Consider the following 24,190-nt stretch of genomic DNA (forward strand, 5'->3'; position numbering starts at 1 on the left):
CAGAGTCACAGGCAGTTGTGAGCTGCCCAAAGTGGATGCTGGGCATCAAGCTGCAGCCTTCTAAAAGAGCATTTTGCATTCTCAATCACGGAGCCATCTCTCCATGCTTCCAGAATAATTTTTTAAACCCTACATCAACTCGTATCATTTTCAAAAGGCACCCAAGGACAAAAAGGTCTTGAAAGGCTGAGGGAAGGAAAAAGTCCCTTCACCCAGGGACTAGAACAAATGGTTTGGGCAACGATCTCATCCGAAAGTGTGCAAGCAGGAGAGAAGGACGCTGTATTGTAAGTGCTCATGCGGGTGCTGGTCAACCTAGAATCTACTCAGATTTTCTCAGACAAACCTGAGGGTTTATCATCAGACGGAATGAAATACTAACGATCAGATGTCCTAGCAGGGAACTCCTGTGGTGTTTAGAGACAGTCACCACGAGAGCTCTGTCTCCTCATCCAGAGAGTATGTTACCTGCACTTACTGAGCTCTGGGTGTATTCCGGGCACTGTTCCAGGCATGTGCATTAACTCACTAAATCTTAGAACCCAGGCTGGAGAGAGAGAGCTCAGTAGTTAAGAGTGCTTGCTGCTCTCGCAGAGGACTGGAGTTCGATTCTCACATCCAGCATCTCACAACTGCCTGTAAGTCTGAGGGGTCATACACCCTCTTCTGACTTGTGTGGGCACCTCCACCATGTATACATATACTTACACAGATGCACACACATACACATAAGTAAAAATAAAATAAGTATTTTAGAGGGATTTTGTTTTTTGAGACATGACCTCATCATGTAGTCCTGATTGGCCTGGAACTCACTATGTAGAGCAAGCTGGCCTTGAACTCACAGAGCTCTGCCCACCTCTACCCCTGACTTCTGAGTGCTGAGATTAAAGGCATGTGCCACCACACCCAGCAAAATAAGTCTTTTTAAAAAAAAATATTCATAACAACACCATAAGGTAGGTATTACAATCATTCTCTATATTTATTTTGCGGTACTGGGGATCAGAACTCTGGGCCTTGCACACATTAAGCAAGCACTCTACCACTGAGCTAGAACTCCAGCAAGCTCCTCACACCTTTAGGAAAGATTAAGTATCTGGCCCAATGCTACAACTTTCAAAGTTGAAGTCAGAATTCTGGATCCTGTGCTCTTACCATCCTGCCTCTCCCTGGGCCAATTGTTCTTAACTTTGGGGTCATATGTTTTGAGAGGGTCTGTGTCCTCTCCTCAGCTGAGCATAAGTTTGCTTATTTCAAAGACCTCAGCCCCCACTTTCTATCAGCCTCTACCAGCTTCAGACTTGGACCAATTATTTATCTCCTGAAGGGAACTGTCTAGGGACCAAAAGAAAAGCGGCGCCAACACCAAAGCAGAGGAGAGCTGAGTTGAGCCATTAAGGGATATGCTGGGTCACTGAGGATGGGGAACCCGGAGCTCTGGACCGCAGCGCCGGGAGGACGCAGCGGTGCAGCTGGACCTCTGGAATGCGATGCGCACATACACCTCAGCTAGCCTCAAAATCTTGCGTCGCTCTCAGCATCTTGGAGTCACAAGACAGATAATCCCGGGCTGCGAGTATCTCAGAACTCTGGTCCCTGGAGCACAACGGCAATTCTCCTGCTGAACTCTGAACCTTTGGGATCTAGGGGAGGAAATCGGTATCTATTTGGTACCGCCTAGGCAGCCTTAGGAGCTGTCCAGTGCTGATCACGGATGCGGCTGTGCCCCTGTGGTGTTCGGAGGGACAGAGCCTGCCGCGCCCCGCAGAGCCCCGGGCCGAGCTGCTGGGAGCTCTGACGCAGAGCCCTGGGAGAGCTGGGAGCAGTTGGCTCTGAGATGGACATGGATCTGCAGAGACCCGACTCCTACCAGGGCGGAGCTGGCCCTCACTTCAGCGAGCATGTCCTACATAAGGTAAAACTCTCCCCCGGGGTGCCCACATCAACGCCGGAAGTTCTCTCTGTTCCCCTGACTTTTGCTTTGGGACTTAAAGGAGACACTAGCGAGTATCTGTGATCCTGGGCAAAGCCTTCCTGTGTGGTCCTGTTTGATGTTCAAAAGAGAGCGCACACTGGGGGAGGGGCCGCCTCCCGAGGCCCAAATTACGGGGTACTGCATTCATTCATTCAGTTAACCCCCTCCTCCCCATACACCCATCTCCTTTTCTCTTTCTTCTGCCGTTTGAAATCCTGTGCACAAGTGTCGGAGCTTTCCCTGAGTCTTGCGGGAGGCTGCATTTCTCCAGCTGTGTCTGTCACGCTCCAGCTCGGTATAACCCGGGAGCAGTGATCCACCTGGCTGAAACATCCATAGCAGTGATCTGTAGCTGGGTGTGGAGGTGCACGTCTGTGATCCCAGTACTTGCAGAAGGCAGATGATGTAGGGGAATCATGAGTTCAAGGCCAACTTGGGCTACATAGGGGAGTTCCAGGTCAGTCTTGGGTATGTAGTGAGCCCCTGTGTGTGTGTGTGTGTGTGTGTGTGTGTGTGTGTGTGTGTGTGTGTGAGAGAGAGAGAGAGAGAGAGAGAGAGACAGACAGACAGACAGACAGACAGACAGACAGACAGACAGAAACAGAGAGGTTGGTGTTCAAATTGCAGACAAATTGCTGTACTCAAAACAGATGCCCCCCCCCAAAAAAAAGAGGTCTATAAATGCAAGCCTTGAATAACCAGATTTGTCCTCCTCTGTTTTAAAATAAGCACAGAGAAGCAAAGTGGCTAAAAGCCAAGGGTTGTGAGTCCAGGTCGAGCCTCCTGTTCGATGTGCCCTGTAGAACCTCTCAACAAGTGTGGTCCCAGGGGCCAGCAGTGAGTGTTACCTGAGAGCCCGTTAAGAAGTAGAATCTCAGACCTGCTTAGTGATGCTGCATTTTAACAAGATCCTAGGGGAGTAAACATGGGCATCTAAGTTTCAGATGCGTGCCTTGTGCCCTGCTGACTGATCCAAATAACAGAAAACCCACTAGTGAGTGGCGCAGGTGTACAGGTTCGAGAAACCTGGGTGCTTTTCCCCTCCAGATCAATGAACATTTAGGGTCCAGAGAAAAAGTCTGGGAGTTTTAGAACCCTCAGTCTGGTGTAAACCAGAATAAGGACTGTGTTCTCAGATGCTGTGAATGTAGTCCACTGTAAAGCACGTGGAAACAAGGGACCTTACCAACAGACCAATGACAAAACCAGCTCGGTGACTAAACATAATAAATACATAGGTCTCTCTAAAATTTAAAAAAGACTTATTCATCTGTATTTTGCCGGTATGAGTGTTTTGCCTACATGCAAATCCATGTACCATGTGCATGCAGTGCTGACAGAGACCAGAAGAGGGCGTCAGATCCCACAGAACTGGAATTACAGTCGCAAACCACCACGTGGGCACTGGAAGCAGGACCAGGGTCCTCTGGAAGAGCCCCCAGTGCTCCTAACCACTGAGCAGTGTCTCCAGCCCAAGAGTCGCTCTAATTTTAAACCATGATACAAAGATATAAATATTCATTTTTGAAAGCTTTAAGATTGGGAAGTCAGAGTTTTCAAATTATTGATCAGATGCGGTCTTCCCCACTTCTCTCACCTACACACGGAAACCTTCGCTTCCTTTGGGCTTTATTGATCACCAGAGAAAAAGCGATTTTGTTCTAACAGGTTTCACTCTGTCTGAAAACAAGTGTCCCCTTACAACCGTGAATGCCTGGTCTTCTCAATGCAGTCACTAACACATCGACAGGAGTTCACCTTGAATTCTCCATGGTACTCAAATGCAGTGACGTGTGTGTGTGTGTGTGTGTGTGTGTGTGTGTGTGTGTGTGTGTGTGTGTGTGTGTAAAAGGAAGTCTCTCCTTTTATGGTGCTGACAACCTCCTCTTAGAACTACTTTATTGTTTCACATGACTTTTGGGGGGAGGGATCCACCTGCAAAACCCTTAACAAAACATAAGAGCATGGACACAGTGGAGTTGTTTTAAATCTTGCATTATTCTAGAGTTCAAGAAATCCCTGTTGGTTCATTAGAATGTATTAGCCATGAGAGGCATATTTCCTATACAACACTAGTGGCTAGGATTTGATGTATGTGTATGTGATGTGCACCTATCATGTGCACCTATCACACACCTATCATGTGCACCTATCACACACCTAAGCATATGTGTGTGGAGCCCAGCGGCTGGTGTCCTCTATCACTAACCTCATAGTAGCAGAGGCTGACCTTGAACTCATGATCCATGTGCTAGGTTTCTAGGCATGTGACACCATGCCCATTTGCCCATTTAAGGGATTTTGTCTGTTAGTTTGATTGATTGGTTTGGTTTGGTTTTGAATCAAACCCAGGTCCTCTGGAAGAGCAACACTACTTTTCGCCATAAGCCATTTCTCCAACCCCCTAGTCAGGATCTTTTGTTTGTTTGTTTTGGTTTTTGGTTTTTCAAGACAGGGTTTCTCTGTGTAGTTTTGGTACTTGTCCTGGATCTCACTCTGTAGACCAGGCTGGCCTCAAACTCACAGAGATCCTCCTGCCTCTGCCTCCTGAGTACTGGGATTAAAGTACTCCCAAGTACTGTGCCACCACCGCCTGGCACTACTTAGGATTTTTAAAAATGAACTTTTTACAGGAAAATGGCAAAGATCCTGAATCTCAGGTATGCTCCTTGATGGATTATCAAGGAGCACCAGCTCCAAGATGAAGAAATAGAACCTCACCAGCTCCCCAGAAAGGCCTCCATCCCACCCCCACCCCCACAGCCCTCCTCTTTTCCCTCCCGGGGATCAAACCACAGAGGAAGAAGTATTCTCCAACATTAGGGATGAGACCATGTAGGGCGGTCTAGAAACTTGCCAGATAACAATACTGTGGCATGATGGAAAGAGAGCCCTGGCCTGAACTCCTTCTGTCCCTAATGTAACTTCCAGCAATATCTATAAGCCTTATCTTTTCTTTCTTACTTTTATTAATTTTTAATTAGAATACAAACATGTGGGATTTGTTGTGACATGTATATCATTATTCTCAATCTTTACCCCCACCCACCCAGCCAGTTTTTTTTTCTACTGTCTTTTGAGTGTGGATATTAGACACCAGAATGCTAAGCACAGGCATAACCTTGGAAATATTGGAAATAAGTGGCAGTTGCTGTTAAAACATCTTAAGCTTCAATGCAATTTCAGTGGGTATCACATTCGGTTCCCACCTAAAATGATGTTTTGTGAGAAAGCAGCAGTTTCACACTCCAAAACTCAGAAACACACACACACACACACACACACACACACACACACACACACACACACACACCGCTCCACAGCACAATCCCATGGGAATAGCTCACATGAACTACTGAAGCAGAAAATATGACTTCTGTGCCAGCATCCAGTCCCAGCTTCCTCATGGGAATGTCTCTTTTCTCAGAGGTGGGGCGTGAGACATGCTGCACCCCATGAAAGCTCACCTCTGGGGCTGGGGTTTCCACTTGATCTTCAGTCAGTGCTGTGAGTGGCGGCTTGACCCAGAGGAGCACAAGCCACTCTTAAGAGACATGTAAAGTGTAAGCCTGGTGCTGGGAACTGCTGGGAGGCACTCAGTTCATCCATCAAACGCTTGGGGTTTTTAAATAGAGTTGCTATTGTTCTCACAAATCTGAATATTTGATGCAGCTAAATTATTGAAGGCATGTGGACAATGGGGTTGGACTTTTCTCAGAGAACTTTGGGTCCTGCCTTGCAGCCAGGTCGATGCCGAGAGCCACCCAGGGCAATGATGACAGAGAGGGCCTCAGAAGCAGCTCTGGAATTGATGGAGCCTTGGTTCCAGGCCTGACCTTGAGTGCCGGGCACGGGAAGGGTGGGGCTTTGGGCCCAGATGTCAGCGAGGCAGGGCACAGGGACTTCAACTCAAGTGCTGACTCAGGCTAGCTTGTCCCAAGAGGGTCAAGCCATTAATTACTAAGCAGAAGCTAGCCTCCTCCCAGCATCTCAGAAAAACAAGGAGGGCAGAAAGACATGGCTGTTCATTCATCTACCCCAGGCTTGGTCTTTGTTGAATGAAATGAGCAGAGAAACGAGGGCAAAGGGTGCCATGTCTGCGTCTGCTGTGGCACCTCCTCAGGTGGATGGGAAAGGGGCCCAGGGACTCTCAGCCACACCCTGTCCTCTCTTGCATTTCCATCTGTCACTGCTCTCGCTTTGTGATAATTACATCCCATAGTAACCCACATATCTCATCTATTCATTCCATCAAACATATATTGAGCATTCCAAGGTATAAGGATCTACACTTTGGGGCACTACAGAGGACACAGAAAATAGCCCTGCCCCCAACCCCCCTACTCCCATCAACAAGCTTGTGACCTATAAGACGTGACCACAGGGCTAGGAGATGGCTCAGCACTTAAAGCACTTGCCGTGAAGTGTAAGGACCTGACTTTGAGTGCCGGCATCTGTGTATAATCCAGACACAGCAGTGTGTGCCCTGTAATCTCAGCACTGGGAAGGCAGCCACAGGAGAATCCTTGGGATTTACCGGCCACAGAGTCTAGCCAAATCAACGAGCTCCAGGTTCACCAACAACAAAGCATGATAGAGGAAGACACTCAACATCACACACACAAACACACACACACACACACACACACACACACGCATCACTCATACAAAACATACACACTCATCACTCATACAAAACACACAGACACACACACACACACACACACACACACACACATGCACAATTTGCTTTAAGGTTGTATATATAGTCTCAGATGCCTTAAAAGGCTCAGTAGCTGCAGTGGGATACCCCAGTTAGGAATGGCCACTTCTGACACCATTTTGAAATGTCCCCTTTTCATTAACAGCCTCTGATTAAAGTTGACATCTAAAGCTGGCTGTTGTAGTGCATGTCTGTAAACTTAACACTTGGAAGGCCGCAGCAGGGAACTCTCTAAGCCAAAACCAGCCTGGGCGTTAGTCAGCACCTAAGACAGACAGAATTCCAGCCAGCCTTCCCCTGCATGGAGCCTTCACCCACAGGTCCCAGGGAAAGCTGCATAAACCAGGAACACTCTTTCCTGCAACCACCCCCACCCCAAATTACTAGGCAAAGACAAACCAGTAGAAGATGGTACCCAGTATTCTGTTTTCCTCTACAAATCCTTCATCCCTCAAAGGCATCTTTGTCAATTAAACACTGTAAATGAACATGATGTTGTGGTCAAAGGACCCAAATCCACAGGAAAATGCATTCTCTGTGGGTGAAGAGAAACCACTTTTAACTGGAGGGAACAGCTCCAGTTCTTCCCAGATCTTTCACCTCAACTCAAGAATAAGCTAGAAAGCCAGGGAAAGCTAGCTGCTGGCTATATAATGTTTCCATTTGCTTGATTTCCTCTCTCATGCGCTCTGCAGGCTCTGGATAAATAAAGGAAGCACAGGTTACATCACTGGCAATTGGGAGCCATCTGGGACTCCCTGGGCTGAGGAACTGGCCCTGCCCAGTTCCCAGGGCAGGCAGCTGGCTTGGGGAGAGGCTCTGGCTTGTTCCTTGGGATAATTTTAACAGGAAATGATGGTGACTTGGTCCAGCATTAGTGGCTTTCCCGATGCCCAACTTTCATCCTTTGGGAATTCATCCCCTTTAATTTGAAGTCCCCAGGGTATTTTGTGAGGAAACATCTGAGACTCACTAGTTTGGGACAAATTTTCTCTTGTGAGCTGGTGTGAGGAAAAGGCTGTGACTTCCTCCATTTTCAAGACTGTGCTTATATATGTATACTTGTGTGTTTGTGCATGTCTCTAGGCATTCATCTGTGTCCACATGGTATATATGCATGTGTATGTGCGTGCATGGTGATCTGCACTCTGAGAACCTGGGGGATCTCAGACTTTTCCATAAAAGACCCTGGGGAGTCCAAATTAAAGGGAAGCTCCTCAGGGGAGGAGAGTCAGGGAGATTTGGAAAATCGCTGCCATGCGGGATTCCAGCTGAGCTGAATGTAAACAGGCAGAGGTGCGTGCCAGGCCAGGCAAGTGCTGTGCCAGATACTTGCAGAGGCACTAAATTTATCCCAACATGCTGCTTGCTTCCTTCCTCACCCTCTCAAGTAAGAGACACTTGTCCCTGGGGAAGCAGGTGACTGTAGAGATCACAGCGCCTTTGTTAATTTGTGGAGTGCTGAGGGACGCTGTTCCCTAGCAGAGACCAGCGCTAGATCATCTTCCCATCCACCAACCAGAAAAATCTTCTAGCTCAAGTGCAGCAAACAACAGACCAGGAATCTTGACCTCTAAGTGACCTCACCCATCAGCACCTGCCCAGACCTCAGCAGGCTCCTGGAGGCAGTGAGGCCTCACAAGGTAAAGTCAAATCAGCCAGCTGTTGAGACGGAATTCTCCCAGTCAATACTTCCTACTTCCTGAAACCAACCCCATGCACTCCTCTCTTACGTGATTGTCTAGTTATTGGTATATGGATTTACGTAGGATCATAAGGGTGTTACTTAACATTGGCTTCACCAAATGCCACTGGTATGTCTTTAGGTGTCTGAAACCAGGTCATCATTTGCGCGCGCATGCGTGCGTGCGTGCGTGTTTGTGTGTGTGTGTGTGTGTGTGTGTGTGTGTGTGTGTGTGTGCGCAGACACACACACAAATATGCAAGCATACATACATGTATACACACCTCTCTCATAAACGATAGACTAGTGATAATGAGCGTGTTCTCAGAGTTTTCTGGTTCTGTTTTGGGACTGGGGATTTTTGTTGTTTCAGAGACAGGGTCTCCCTAGGTAGCCCTAGGTGGACTTTCACTACCCTCCTGCCTCAGCTTCTCAAGAATTGGGAGGGCAGGTGTGTGCCGGCCACCACACCCAGCTGTCGTGGGCCTTTTAAAAGCAAACCTTTTCACTTCCTCTTCTTCCTTGTTCCTCGGTTTAAATTTGCACCCATGCCACACCCTAGCAACTCAAGGGGTTTTAAATAAGCAGATCTATTGGGTCAGAGAAGTACCCAGGGGACAGTGAGGACTGGTGGGCCCTGCCTCTCCCAGGGATCCCCACACTTACTCTGAGAAGTCACAAAACCGCTGCAAGGGAATGAAGCTGGACCACAAATCGCTATCAGTGATGCAAGGTCATTGTACTTCTCTCCTCCTGAGGCAGGGGCATACCTCCGGACATGTGTTCCTCCTCCTTCTCGTGGGGTGGGGTCCCCTTTACTAGTTTGTTCAATTTTGAACTGAGAAGTGTGCACATCATCTCTGCACTGATAGTCTAGAGGACCTAGCAGAGCTCATAATTATGAATAAAAGTGATTTTTAAAACACATGACTCATCTGTGAAGCAATTTGCAGTTCACATTTTTTAATAATTTATTTAAATGTATTTCATGTGCATTGGTGGGAATGTGTCAGATCCCCTGGGACTGGAGTTACAGACAGTTGTGAGCTGCCATGTGGGTACTGGGAATTGAAACTGGGTCCTCTGGAATAGCAGCCAGTGTTCCTAACCACTGAGCCATCTCTCCAGCCCCATCACATTTTTTTTTAATATACACTATGACCCTTTCTTACCGCAAACCTTTTGAGTAGTTGTCATCATTGATGCCGTATTATAGCTAGGAAGATGGAGACCAGCTGGGGAAAAATAGAGCCACACTCGGAAGGCCACAGCTGGTATTGTACAAACTCTAATAATTACGGTGGACACTTACATGACAAGCCCTTCTGCAGCTTGGGGGGCTGCCCCAAGCATTTATATCTGTGAACTCATGAAATCTACAGTCACCCTACTTGATGTCATTTTACAGACACTAAGATGTCTAAGTCTAAATACAGCAGGAGTGGGGGTACTCCATTCCCCCTGTAGGAGCACTGAGATTACAGAGGTGTGCTACTGTGTCCAGAGTCACATGAGTAGGTCTGGGGATCCGAACTCAGGTTTTGATACTTGTTAGGCAAGCTCTCTGCCCACTGCGCCATCTCCATGACCCCTGTAGAGTTAGCTTTGCTCTGTCTCTCTGGGCAGGTGTGTGTTACCCAGACCATGATTCCTGAATTGCCCTGTAATACCAAGCTGTATATTCCTGCAATGCCAAGCCATATTATAATCAAGAGATTGTGTGCTGAGGGGAAGGGGCTTGCAGGATTCAGAGTATAAAGCTGCCAGGATGATAAGGTGTAGCCACTGTCTCCCCTATATGATGCTGGCCTCAATCTATGGCCCCTGTGACCCTTTTGGTCTCCTCCCTACCGGACCTCTTCCAACGGCTGTGTCTGAGAGTGACTTTAATCAGACAGGCAGCCCAGTCTTCCCACATCTACATTTCCCATCATCCTCTCAGGAACCATTTGCCTTAGAGCCAGAGAATGCCCTGGATATGGCCTGGTGGCCAGAGGGGGAAAGTGGGAGGAAGAAACGCTTCCTTTCAGAAGCCACCGTCAGCCATAGCCAGACCTGTCACCTCACTTTTCTGCCTCCATTTCAGCCAGTGCCAGTGTCAAGGTCTTGGGACCCAGGGCTCGGGAACCATGAAAGAGAAAAAGAAGAGCTGGTGAGGCCCTTTCCTTATACCCACCATGACCCTCACTCCAGATGCCCCCAAGCATTTGTCGTTTCCGGTTGGGGGTTTTGAAAATTGATTCAACAAACAATGTGCAGGGTCAAGAGCCACCTTCCACCCCCAAGAAGCTGAGGCCAGCAGGTTTGCAGGACAGAAAATGGCTCAGAGAGGTGACCCGGGCCACATGGCTTCAGCCCATGTGATACACGGACCCGGGTTCCTGTGAAGACTCCTTAAAGGTCAAGGGCTGGAGTCTCATACATTAGTTCTTGGGGAAGGTCAAATGCGTGCTGCTCTCTGAAGCTGCCTAGCTCTATGGCCTGACCAAATGACTGATTCCAGAGGCTATAAAACTGTAGGTCTGGGCTGGCAAGATGGCTCACTGGGTAAAGGAGCTTGCCTCCAAGTGTGATGATCGGCGTTCAGCTCCAGGACATGCATAGCAGAAAGAGAGAACTGATTCCTGAACATTGTCCTTGGACATCCACAGGTGCACTGCGATATGCATGTGTGTGTGCATACACACACACACACACACACACACACACACACACACACACACACACACGAAACCCCACAGATCCAGGATAAGCTCTCATCCCTGAAGGTCAGAATGATTCTGGGTTCCCCAAATCAAAGATCCCTTCAAGCTCATATATCAAGAAGGAAAAAGTTCTCAGCAAGCATCCAAGATGTTCCTGGAATGAAGATCTATGGCCCAAGCTTGCTAAGCTAGAGTCCAGCATGCTAAAATGTAGCGGGCACCTCTCCCTAAATCCCCAAATATCTGAGCTGAAAAGTTCCAACCAAACTAAAAGATGCCAGGGCCCTGGATCTTTATGATGACAGTTCAGCCCATAAAGAGAAGCTGGGGGGCAATGGAGGCTGAGCCCATGTGAACCCCAGGATCCCATCCTCTAGGCCCTGAATTGGGTCTCTTTCAAATAGCATGGTTCAGTACCACAAACTCACAAGAAATCCCTGAGCACCACACCTTATCCACCAGGTCTCCAGCGCTGCCTGCCTGTCTTCCCCATCACCTGCTCTGACCACTCCCTGGCTCAGCCACCCCATCAGGTCCACCACTGGCCCAAGCACCATCCTCCATCACCACGCCCTCCCCTGCAGCTCACTGGCAAAAAGAAAGAAATACATGTAAGATGACCGACTGTAAGCCCAGGCTTTTGTCCTGCCTTGGCTTAGCTGACTGTCCGTCCTTGGTCATGCCACTCAGACAGTCCTACAGCCATTTGCAGAGCGCGTCCACATCCATCACCTCACTGAGTGGGAGCAGCACAGCCATTATTACAGACTATACAGGAGGAACTCTTGAGGGCAGGACTCCTGCTTGCCCATGAGGAACCATCTCAGACTGGCTTATGCAAGAAAATCATCCATCTGCTTCATGCTAGTTTAGCGCTCTCTCCCTCTCTCCTTCCTTTCCTCTCTCTCTCCCTCCCTCCCTCTCTCCTCTCCTCTCCCTCTCACCTCCCCCTTCCACTTCCACTTCCCTCTCTCCTCCCCCTCCTTCCTTTTCTTTTCTTTTTTGTTTTGTTTTGTTTCTTAAGACAGGATTTCTCTGTGTAGCCCTGGCTGTCCTGAAACTCAGTCTGTAGACGAGGCTGGCCTCGAACTCAAGGCATGCACCGCCACTGCCTGACCCTTCCCCCTCTCTTGATGCTGTGCTATGGTTTGCTTTGATTCACAGGTGGGTAGTTTCTCATATAATCATATGATTATCAAAAGCTCCTATATCTTAACTTCACAGCAACTAGATTCAACTGAGACCTGAGCCTCATTGGAGACTTGATATGGTCACATGCTTACCCATGAACCAATCACTGTAGAAGCTGAAACAGTCACATGCCCATCACTGAACCAATCACTGTGGCCAATAGATAGCAAGGCTAAAGCCTGCCTACCTCACCTTTCACCCAGCTCCAGTGATCAAGAATGGGAGAGGGGACGAGCGGTGGAGGCGCAAGCCTTTAATCCCAGCACTCGGGAGGCAGAGCCAGGTGGATCTCTGTGAGTTCGAGGCCAGCCTGGTCCACAGAGCAAATCCAGGACAGGCACCCAAACTACAGAGAAACCCTGTCTCAAAAGAAAAATAAATAAAGAATGATACAGGGGCTTCTGAGTGTGGTGGCATAAACCTTTAATGCCAGCACTTGATAGAGCAGGAAGATCTCTGAGTTCCATACTAGACTAGTCTATACAGCAAGCTCCAGGCCAATCGGGGCTACATAGTGAGACCTTGTCTCAAATAGAGGAAGAAGAAAAGGGAGAAAGGGGGGGATTTGGGGAAGTGCTAGCAGCCAAGGGTGAGCCATTTCAAAGCAACAGATGCCCCTGAGGTAATCCTGGGTGAGGCTGAGTCTCAATGTTTTAAATCTGTAATGAGCAGAAACTGAAAGAGAAATGGAGTCTTTACCACTCAGCCCAGCCTGGGCTGTTGGTGTCCCACATGTGGCAACAGTTAGGACTGATTAACAGGGCTTGGGTCATTAATGAGCGGTCTTAGGAATGTGCTGGTCTGACCTCATAAATGGAGCAGCTCGATGGGGCTGTGAAGGTGGACCTTACCCTCTGGCTCGGAATAGACGTTTCCCTGATGGAAACAGATGGTCCAGCTGCCAGGGAAGAGGTTGGTTTGAGGCAGAGGATTAGGACTCAGGAAGTATAGCCAAGGCAGCAATGAAGGGACCAAAGAGGGCTTAGGGCCTGAGCAGCCTACCACCGCGTGGGAGGTAAGACCGCAGGCCTGCTCCACAAGGCTGGCCTCATGGGTGTGTCATCTGTGCAAGCACACAGGAACCTGCCTCTATTTTACAGGGCCAGGGCTCATTTTAAGGTTCAGCAGTGGCCCTCTTGAAAGCCTCAGTAATTTTTACGCAAGGAACTCATTGAGTGTTCCTGCTTGAACCTGAAAATGCTGTCGCTGTTCCTGCAGCCACATTTTTCAAAAAATCCTGACAGGTCTGCAGCTGCCTCTTTTCAGTGAGTCTGGGCTGCTTCTGAGGGCGTATTTCACTCCACTGGCCTCACAGCACTCAAGACATACCCCGAGTAACTGGGGAAGTGGTCCTCTTCTGCTCTGGGTCAAATGGTACAGGAGTGGCCAGCTTGCCCTCTCCCCGGCATGGCTGTGTCTACAGGAGTGTTCCCTGGCGAGGGACAGGCGAGCTGCAGAATAGGGTCACAGGCAAGTGTGGAGTGGAAGGCAGGTGGCAAAAGGGGACAGGTTAAACGGGGTAAGTGGCTATGACAGGACCCAGGAAGAAGTCAAGGCCTCTCTGTCTGATTCGAGCACGGCAACAGGCCAGCAACACGCTTTGTTACTGGCTAGTAGAGGATACAGGGGGCTGTTGGAATAGAAGGAGCCCATTATCATTATATCATTATCATTAATATAATCTATGCCATTTGGAAAAGGAAGAGTCGCCCATGGCACTGTTGATTCAAACTAAGTATTTTAGGGCCAGGCACAGTCGTGCACCGTGTATAACCCCAGCACTCGGGAGGCAGACGAGGAGAATTACTGCTGCTAGTTCAGGGCCCACCTGGTCTCTGCAAAGAAAGTTACAGGTGAGTCAGGACTACACAGTGAGACCATGTCCCCAGGAAATAAATCTATGGGGCTGGAGAAATGACTCAGCTGTTAAGAGCACATCAGGATCTTCCAGAGAACCCAGGTTTGATTTTCAACACCCATGTCCAGTGGGTTACTATGCCTGTGAGTTCAGCTCCAGAGGCCAGAACACTCTCTTCGGGCCTCCATGGGCATTTGCCCTGGCACACACATACCCACTCACAGACACACAAATACAATTAAAAATAAAATATTTTTTAAAGAAGAGGGGGCGGAGGGCTCTAAAAAAATCTTACTATGATACAATGAGGAAATGAGATATTTTGAGAGAGGACCTTTATTCACAGAATTCATTATAATACGTTGCTATAATTGTTCTATTTTGTTTATCGTTAACCTCTTACTGTGTCTAATTTATACAGTAGATGTTGTTATTTGCAACATTGTATATATATGGATAGATAGATAGATGGATAGATGGATGGATGGATGGACGGACGGACGGACGGACAGACAGACAGACAGACAGATAGATAGATAGATAGATAGATAGAAAAACAAAACAAAACTTTGATTCCTGTAATGGCTGCTTTCTTTTTTTTCTTAAAGATTTATTTATTTATTTATTATATATACAGAGGAGGGCGCCAGATCTCATTACAGATGGTTGTGAGCCACCATGTGGGTGCTGGGAATTGAACTCAGGACCTCTGGAAGAGCAGTCAGTGCTCTTAACCTCTGAGCCATCTCTATAATGGCTGCTTCCAGTCAGATCATGTCACAGGGAACCTCTTGCTTAGCGTCGGCATCTAGAGCTCCAGAGAGGGAACAGTTCACAATGGATAGAATTTGACATGTACTATTGCTTTGAAAAGCTCAGCCCTCAAGATCCCGACCTCACGAATTCAGTTTCAGCACACTTGATTTTCGTCCTTCAGTGGCGGCCTCTGATTCTGCCTGATGTTGAAGTGGCGGAAGCTGGAGGGGCAACTATGCCTGACTAGGTACGGCTCTCGGCATTACGGCATTTGTGCTTGCTGGGGACATCCGCAGGAAAGCGAAATGGACAGGGGTGACTTTGAAGGGCTCTTCAGAATTAGGCTTCACCCTGACAGCACTGAAAACCATCGTTCTATTGAGGCCGAACCAAGGTTCCCAGCAAGAGGGTTACAGTTTAGAGGGTGGTTTCACGCTCTTAGTTGTTTCTCCTAAAATGGGAACAGATGAGGCTGGGGGCGGGGTGCTCTTTATAACAAAGAGTGCACTAATAATGTGGCTTATAATTTGTATTTGCTGCTTAGGGAGGGGGTGGTCAGAGTAAGGTGGCTTAAATTTGCATACGTATCATTTCATACTTTCCAAATTGTCTAAGCAGGGAAAACTGGAAGAAGGGAGTCCTGGCTCAGAATCTAGTATATCCACATTCCTATGTAATCACTGCCTCCTGAATTCTGGGGGATCGTTTTTTCCCATTTTCTTGTTTTGTTTGGTTACTTGTTTTGGGGGGAGGTCCTTTTTTAATGTTTCTATTTATCTCCCTAGTTGATATTGTACTTAGATATTAAATAGCCAAAAATTGAAACCTTTTTTTCTTGGTTTTCTAAGACAGAATTTCTTTGAGCAGCCTTTCGCTGTGGTTCTGTGCTAGCCCCCATCACATGCATCTACGGGGTCTTGGAAGACATTGCCCAGGAAAAAGAGGGAACTCCTTACCCACACTTTTACAGAAAATCAAGCCAGACATCAGATTTCATAGACACCACCTCTGTGGCTTGGTGGAGTCTCCTCCACTTTCCTTCCCTTCTGCTCATGTCTTACGGCAGCTGATGATTAAATACTTCTCTGCCTTGACACTGGTTCACACAAGCCCGTCCAGGCAGTGGGACATTTCTATGAACAGACACCAGGGCTCTGGGAGCTCCCTCCTTCTGCTTTTGTGACTTATTATTAGTAAGCCGAGGCTGTGTGGCCTCGCAGAATGAGGGCATCAGATGAACTTTGTGCATGATATGAACTTTGCAGCTCCCTCCAATGAGCGGCAAGGCAGTCGGCACTGGCTCACACCAGCGCTGCCACCTATTGCCTCTTTGTCTCAGAAACCCTTCGGAATAGGGGGTTGGAGAGATGGCTCGGCTGGTATGGTGCTTGCCATGCAGGTCATGAGGACCCGAGTTCAGATCCCCAGCACCTCTGTCAGCCAAGCATGGTGACATGCACCCGTAATCCTAGCACTGGGGAAGTGGACACAGGAGAATCCCTAGGGCTTGATGTCCAGGTAGTCTTGCTGAAACAGTGAGATCCAGGTTCAGTGAGAGACTCTGCCTTAAAAAATAAGGTGGAGTGCAACTGAGGAAGACATTGACCTCCGTCTTCCACACAAAAGAACTTGAGCGCACGCGCGCGCGCGCGCACACACACACACACACACACACACACACACACACACACACACACACGGTGGGGAAGGGGAGGGGGCAGACCCTCAGCTTCCTAAAGAGAAGGTAACATTCCTTTGGGGAACACCAGCAATGAAAGAAGATGTGACTGTTTGCCAAGCGGCTAGCTGATAGCCAGTTCCTGAAATAGTGCTCAAGCATGACTAGCCATTGGCTCAGGGATTCATGACAACATACTAAGAGAATGAGAAGCGCTACGGAGACCCACCAACTCATCGCAATAGGTCACCTACTGCAGAGTCCTCTGGTAACTGTGCTAATTTACATGAGGCAAGGCGGGCCAGTGCAGGGGCCCTCAGGTTACCTTACACAAGCACATTCCTGCATGGAAGATAAGCATGTGAGTGAGTGTCAACACTGGAACTGATAACGTCCCATTCTCCAGCAGGATGCAGGCATGTGGGTGTCTTACTCTGTAATTTACATAAAACCTGAGTTAAATCCCTGGTGTGGTGGCATATGCTCATAATCCCAGCACCGAGAAAGCAGAAACAAGCAGATCCCTGGAGCTCACTAGCCAAACAATCTCACCTAATTGGCAAGTTATAGACCAGTAAAAGGCTTTTCCAAAACAATGTGGAATATGCCTGAGGAAGAGCAGCTAAGGGTGACCTCTGACCTCCACATACACCCACACCAGAACCCATCCACACACTACATACACACACACACACACACACACACACACACACACACACACACACACTCCTAGCAAATGATGATGATGATGATGATGATGATGGGATTACAGATATCTGGATTTGGGGTACAGAACATAGGTGGGTAAAGAGGGAGGGGGAAGAAGGAGACGCTAAACCTCCTACAGGCCAGATTTTTGATGCTAAGACCTGTCATACTGAAGAAGTTGGCTCCACTCTGCAGTTTCTGCCCCACGGGGTTCCCGTTGTCTCTTCCACATGTCTGACATCCCAGAGTCTGCTTTCCCCCACCTTAGCTCCAAGGCCCTAGCAAGTCACCCTTCCATGAAGCAAGAATGGCAAACCATCACATCAGAAAGGGACATGTGAGGATGGGGTCACAAGGAACTTTGTGTGTTGGGGAAGGGACATATGCTGAGCCAAGAGGAGACTGACTGATTGAAAGGCCTTTTTTACGACCAATAGATCATGGGGTCCATATGAGTGACATCCTTAGCATTCAGACAAAAAGGATACTCTCTGTTTGAGGCTCTCAGGGGGAAGTTGGTCCACACACCACAAGCTGGGACACAGAGGAGAGAAGCCACATCCAGGGACTGGTGAGGACCAGATCAATGGCTGCCAATCCTTCACAGAGTAGCAGTGAATGTGTGGCAAATTATGCAAACACAGCAAAAACAGATGTTGGCATAAAAGTACTACTGTTGTTTCTCAGGAACCTGTGTGCAGGTCAGAGGATGACCTTGGATGCCATTTCTCCAGGCTCCATCTACCTTGCTTCCCATATTTAATGTGTGTGTGCTGTGTGCATGTTTTTGCATGTGTGTGTGGGTGCACATGTATGGATGTGGGTTAGTGTGTAGGTGGAAGCCTGAGTCTGGCATTAGGAATCATTCTCAACCATTATTCACCTTGTTCATTAAGGCAGGGTCTCTCAGTCAAACCCAGAGCTCACCAATATGGTTTGTCTCTTAGCCAGCTTGCTCTGGGGAGCCCCTGTCTCCACCCTCTGAATGGAAATCAGAAGCCAGCTACCACATCTACCTAGTATTAATGTGCATTTCTGGGGATCCAAACTCTAGTCCTCATTACATATGCACGGACAAGCTCTTTAACTACTGGGCCATCTCCCCAAGCCATCTCCCTTTTTCTTTTGAGACAAGGTCTCTCACTAGCCTGGAACTTGCCAAGTAGGCTAAGGCTGGCTGGCCAGGGAGCCTCAGAGATCAGTCTGCCTGACTCTGCCTCCCCAGCAGAAATATAGTAAGCACATGCCACTGCACTTGGCTTTCTGAGTGGGTTCTGGGGTTCAAACTCAGGTCCTCATAGTTATGAGGCAAGCACCTAGCAAATTATGCAACATCCATAGCCCGTTTTATTTTGAGACTTGGAGTGCTAAAATGTCCTTTCTTTTATGAAAACATAGCAATAACAGTTTAATAACATCTTCCTTAACCAACCCCTTCTTACCCAACTTATTAGATCAACCAATGCCCTTCAGTTTCTTGGTGAAAGACTGAATCCATGTGGCATTCTATATGCTCACTATGGGGAGGGTCTTCTCTGGGAGGTCCCTTGATTTTGCTGTCCTCACAGAGGCACTTGGTTAGCCAAAGTCTGCTGTTCAGGGGCCCACATTTATCTACAGCAGTCATACATGTGAATGATAATGATATCATTGAATGAATTCCTCCATATACTAATCAATGGAAAGTATAAACAGAAAAGACACAGAGGCTGAGAGGATGGCTCAGTGGGTGAAGACATTTGCCACCAAGTCTGAGGACTTGGGTTCAAATGATCCCCAGAGCCCACAAGGTAAAAGGAGAGAGCAGACTCTCACAGGCTGTCCCTGGACTTACACACACACACACACACACACACACACACACACACACACACACACACACACACTATTAGTATTTGAAAAGATATTAACCACTGGAAAAGAATGTGAATGGAACAGGACTGTTATTTCCACAAAAGTGAAAGTGAATGATTTGAAAAGAATATACACAAAATCTGTATTTTAAAAAAAATACCCCAGGGCTGGAGAGATGGCTCAGTGGTTAAGAGCACTGGCTGCTTGTCCAGAAGACCCAGGTTCAATTCCCAGCAACACATGGCGGCTCACAACATCTGAACCACCAGGATCTGATGCTCTCTTCTGTTTTCCTCGGGCACCAGACATGCGCACGGTGCACACACATACATGCAGGACTCATCCATATACATTAAATAAATTTTAAAAATGCTACCAAATGAAGAATTCATAGGGTTTAAATATGAAATGTACCCACAGGTTTATGAACTGGGGACATGGCTGCCAGCTAACAGGCTTTGGGGAAGTGATTGGATCCTGAGGCCTCTGATCTCATCAATAGAGGAAGTGATTGGATCCTGAGGCCTCTGAGCTCATCAATAGAGGAAGTGATTGGATCCTGAGGCCTCTGAGCTCATCAGTAGAGGAAGTGATTGGATCCTGAGGCCTCTGAGCTCATCAATAGAGGAAGTGATTGGATCCTGAGGCCTCTGAGCTCATCAATAGAGCCAGTCATCCTTTAATGGAGTCCTAATATAATGGCATCATTGGGAGGTGATAGGAAGGAGATGAGGGAACCAGTTGGAGGAAGAAAGTCACTGGGGTGGGGGGCCTTAGAGCTGTAACTCACCCCAGCCCTTTCCTGGATACCAGTCTCCTCTGCTTCCTGGCCACTATGATGCCATCTGCTCTCCTTCACGAGCTTCAAGATCAAGAGCCCCTACCTCAAGCTGCTCTACTCAGGCACTGGTCACCAGACAAGCTAGCACAGAAGGAGGGAGGGGACTGTATATGAACCAGAGGGAAACAGAAGGGTAAAGAAGAATTTTGGTCAGGTTGCTTCATAAGTAGCTAGAGTTTTGCTTCATGTTAAAGACACTAGAACACAAGACAACCCAATGTGCACACAGTTCACACAGGAAAAACGTGGGGCCTGCCTCTCAGAGGAGTGAGGGAAAAAAGAAAAGGCCTTAACTCTACATTAAAAATATCAGGCGAGAAGCCAGGCGGTGGTAGCACATGCCTTTAATCCCAGCACTTGGGAGGCAGAGAGAGGCAGGCAGATCTCTGTGAGTGTGAGGCCAGCCTGGTCTACAGAGTGAGTTCCAGGACAGCCAGAGATGCCACACAGTGTCTCCAATCCTGTCTCAAAAAAAAAAAAATCAGGAGAGGCTGGAGAGATAGCTCAGCACTTAGAGGCACTGGCTGCTCTTTCAGAGGACCCAAGATCAGTTCCCGGCACCCACATAGTGGCTCACAACTGCTTATAACTACAGCTACAGGGCATCCAACACCCTCTTCTCATTTCTACAGGTACGTGCACACATATGAACATACACAGACACATATATACACATAAATAAATAAAAAATAAATCTTTAAAAATTCATCATAACATTATGACAAGCCAAATGTTTTGAGTGAGAATAATACATTTGAAGAAGCATGTATCTGTTTAATGACTCCCTGATTTAATTAACTTTCAGTGCTTCACTGGACAAAAATGTACATACACACTGGGAAAAAGAAAGGCTGACCACTCCATCTGCCCCTCTAAAACCTTAATAGTACATGAAATTAATGGATTCCAGCCATCTGGTCTTTCTAAGCCTCCTGTGTCAAATAAATGCTATTTTTCAAGGTATCAAACTAAGGACTGGAAATAAAGCCTAGTGGTAGAATGCTTGCCTATCATATGCAAGGCCCCAAGTTCAATCCCCAGCACATACATACATACATACATACATAAATGAAATAAAAATAAAATCTCAAAACAAAGTGTCCAGCCAAAGTGGACTTCAGCATAGCTTCAACCCAAGCTTTATCTTTTTGCTCACTCATTTGAGACAAGATCTCTCTCAGCAGCCCTGGCCGGCCTGAAACTCACTCTATAGACCAGGCTGGCCTGGAACTCACTATGTAGACCAGGTTCTCCTCAAACTCACAGAGACACACTTGCCTCAGCCTCCCTAAGTTTCAAAATACTTGTTTATTTTATGTGTATGTGTGTGTGCCTGAGTGTATGTGTGTACACTTATGCAGGAGCCTATGGAGGTCAGAAGAAGGCATCAAATCCCTGGGAACTGGAGTTACAGGATGTTGTGAGCCTTCCTGTGGGTGCTGGGAACTGACCCCAGGTCCTCTGCAAGAGCAGCAAATGTTAATAACCACTGGCCATCTCTTCATCTCCTCCCAATTTACATCAAGTGGAATCTTTAAATAATAATTCAAAAGCCAAAGGAGGGGAACCCCAGCAACTTTGGACAAGGCTATAAATAAGCAGGTGCTCCGCCAGAACTGAGCACCAGAGTATCCTGGAGCCGATTCTAACACAATGTGTTTTCCTGGAACCCATACAAAGATGGTTAATGCCAACCTCACTCAGACCCCGGAGGCACACACCCAAATTCACTGTCTTGCAATGAAGGTGCTGGCCACCCACCCACACATTCCTGAGCAAAGCTCTTGAGCAGCAGGATGTGCCTAAGACAATAGCTCGATACAAATCTGAGCCGCCTATGAGAGCGTTTCCCTTTCCAGCCTCTTGTGCATGCTCACTTCCCTTTCCCGTCTCCTACTTCCCCAGCCTCCTCCAAGCCCTCGCTTCAGTCTGAACAAATCAAATGGGTGGACACTGACTCCATCCCTCGCAACCCAACTGGCAAAGCATCTAGATGCTTCCATCAGTACCACAGTCAGGAATCTGTTCTGTCGGCTGTGGAATCGGCTGAACCAGTATGTGTGTCAACTACCTTTAGGGACTTTAAAAAAAAAAAAAAGAGTCATCAATTCAGATAACTGGAATTTGAGATCAGAACAGCACAACCAGCAATATGTCTTTCTTACAGATGCCCTTTTCAAAGCCTGTCTAAGGTGATTAGAAGTTACCAGAGTGTAGGCTGGCCAGATGGCTCAGTGGATAAAGGCACTTTCTGCCAAACCTGACAACTTGAGTACCAACCCTGGAACCCTTGTAGAGGTGGAAAAAGACAGCTGACTCCACAAAATTGTCTTCTGACCTGAATTCACACTGGTGCCATGACACATGTGTGATCCCTCCATACAATAATGCACAAAAAAATAGGGACAACTACTACATTTTTAAATACTGTACTATTTTTAACTATTTGTATATGTGTGTGAAAGACAATCTGTGCACATGAGGGAACCAGAAGAGTGTAGCTAGAGTTGCAGGTGATTGAGAGCAGCTTGACAAGGGTCCTGGGGACCGAACTTGAGACCTCTAGGAGAACAGAACATGCTCTTAACCATGGAGCCAACTCTACAGCCCCAGTGACTTACTATATTTAAAAAGAAAGAAAGAAAGGAAAGCAGTCCTAACAAACTATAAAATCAAATCACTGTGTGTGTGTGTGTGTGTGTGTGTGTGTGTGGTTTTGGGGAGAGGGTAACTTGATCACATAGTTCTCAGGCATGAACTTTGTAGATGTTAACAATGTGTTGTCATGTCAAAAAGAAAGCCAGGCAATGAGAAACTCTCATTTGCAGCCCACAGCCCTTGTCGAGATAGAAGGGGAAGCTGTTAGTTAGGTTCTTCCACTCAAGCCAAACTGAGCAAAATCCTAGCCTTCCCTGCCTTCCTCGGTTTGAGTCTTGCTGATTTTATTCCTTGAGACAAGGTCTCACTGTGTAGCTCAGGCTGGCCTATAACTCACAGAGACTGAGCCGCCTGGGCCCCTGAGTGCTGGGGTTAAAGGAGCAGGCCACCACATCTGGCCTTGTTCCTCATTTGCATCAGAAGTCTCATAGCAATATCACTCACGAGGATCTGTGGTCGTGTAACACCAAAAAACGATGAAATCCTTGCTAAGCAGCATGGACTTGTGTCTATATGCTCTGTTTAGGGCAGGCTGCTTAAAACAAACCCAAAACAAAAGCACTGTGCGCAATAGCTAAGGAGGCCAGCAATGTCCTGACTTGGGGCTTGGAGATAGAACTGCAACTCTCTCTCATTTTGCTGGGCTCTGAACCGTTCCATTTAAGGATCTGTATGTAGGCTCTTCTTGCTCCACAGATCTCAAAACAACCTGGGTCAAAACAGTCCAAATGATCAACTCAAGAACAGTCAAGTCTGGAGCTAGAGAGATGGCTCAGTGGTTAAAAGTACTGGCTGCTCTTCCAGAGGACCAGGGTTCATTTCCCAGCACCCACATGGAGGCTCATAACCGTGGGGATTAGATGTCAATCACTGTACACACAAGTTTCAAAGACATACGTTCAGGCAAACACTCATACAAATAAAATAAAAGAAAATAAAATCTCAAGAAAAAATAGAATGGCCAAGCTTGAGGTTATCTAGATGCTTTAGCAGGTAAAGTATTTGTTATCCAAGCTTGAAGATCTAAGTTCAATCTCCAAAACCCACACAGTGGAAAGAAAAAACTGATTCCTGCATGTTGTCCTCTGACCACCCTATCTGTGTACCCACCCATACAAATAAATAAATAAATAAACAAATAGGGCTGGGGAGATGGTTCAGTGGTTAAGAGCACTGGCTGCTCTTCCAGAGGTTCTGAGTTCAATTCCCAACAACCACATGGTGGCTCACAACCATCTGTAATGGGATCTGATGCCCTCTTCTGGTGTGCAGGTATACATGCTGATAGAGCACTAATATACATAAATAAAAAAATCTTTAAAAATAAAACAAAATAAAAAGAATACTCAAGCACTTTGGATTGGACAATTTCCCCAGGATGGATCAGAATAGCTCTTTAGAGTTAAGGAAACCCTTTTTAGATCTTTTTTTAAAGGATCTCTGTACCAAGGTCACCAAAGTCACTTACCCAGGCCCACTTCTGGTGTCTGCCGCTGTCAGTCATCAGATAACCTCAAGACATGCCAGTAATGACCACAGAATATTTCTAAGGCCTC

General features: G+C 47.3%; 1 protein-coding gene across 1 annotated transcript in view; it reads left to right on the top strand.

Annotated features, from left to right (window-relative positions):
• The first annotated feature begins 1,422 nt into the window (after positions 1 to 1,422).
• Positions 1,423 to 24,190, top strand: part of Rab37 (RAB37, member RAS oncogene family) — a 65,315-nt gene continuing 42,547 nt past the window's right edge. The window contains exon 1 of the mRNA XM_028889632.2: positions 1,423 to 1,918. Within this exon, the coding sequence (XP_028745465.1) occupies positions 1,841 to 1,918 (78 nt within the window). The 5' untranslated portion in view covers positions 1,423 to 1,840. The remainder of the gene's footprint in view (positions 1,919 to 24,190) is intronic.

Source organism: Peromyscus leucopus, chromosome 8b, assembly GCF_004664715.2.
Source record: "Peromyscus leucopus breed LL Stock chromosome 8b, UCI_PerLeu_2.1, whole genome shotgun sequence".
NCBI classification, from domain to species: Eukaryota; Metazoa; Chordata; class Mammalia; order Rodentia; family Cricetidae; genus Peromyscus; species Peromyscus leucopus.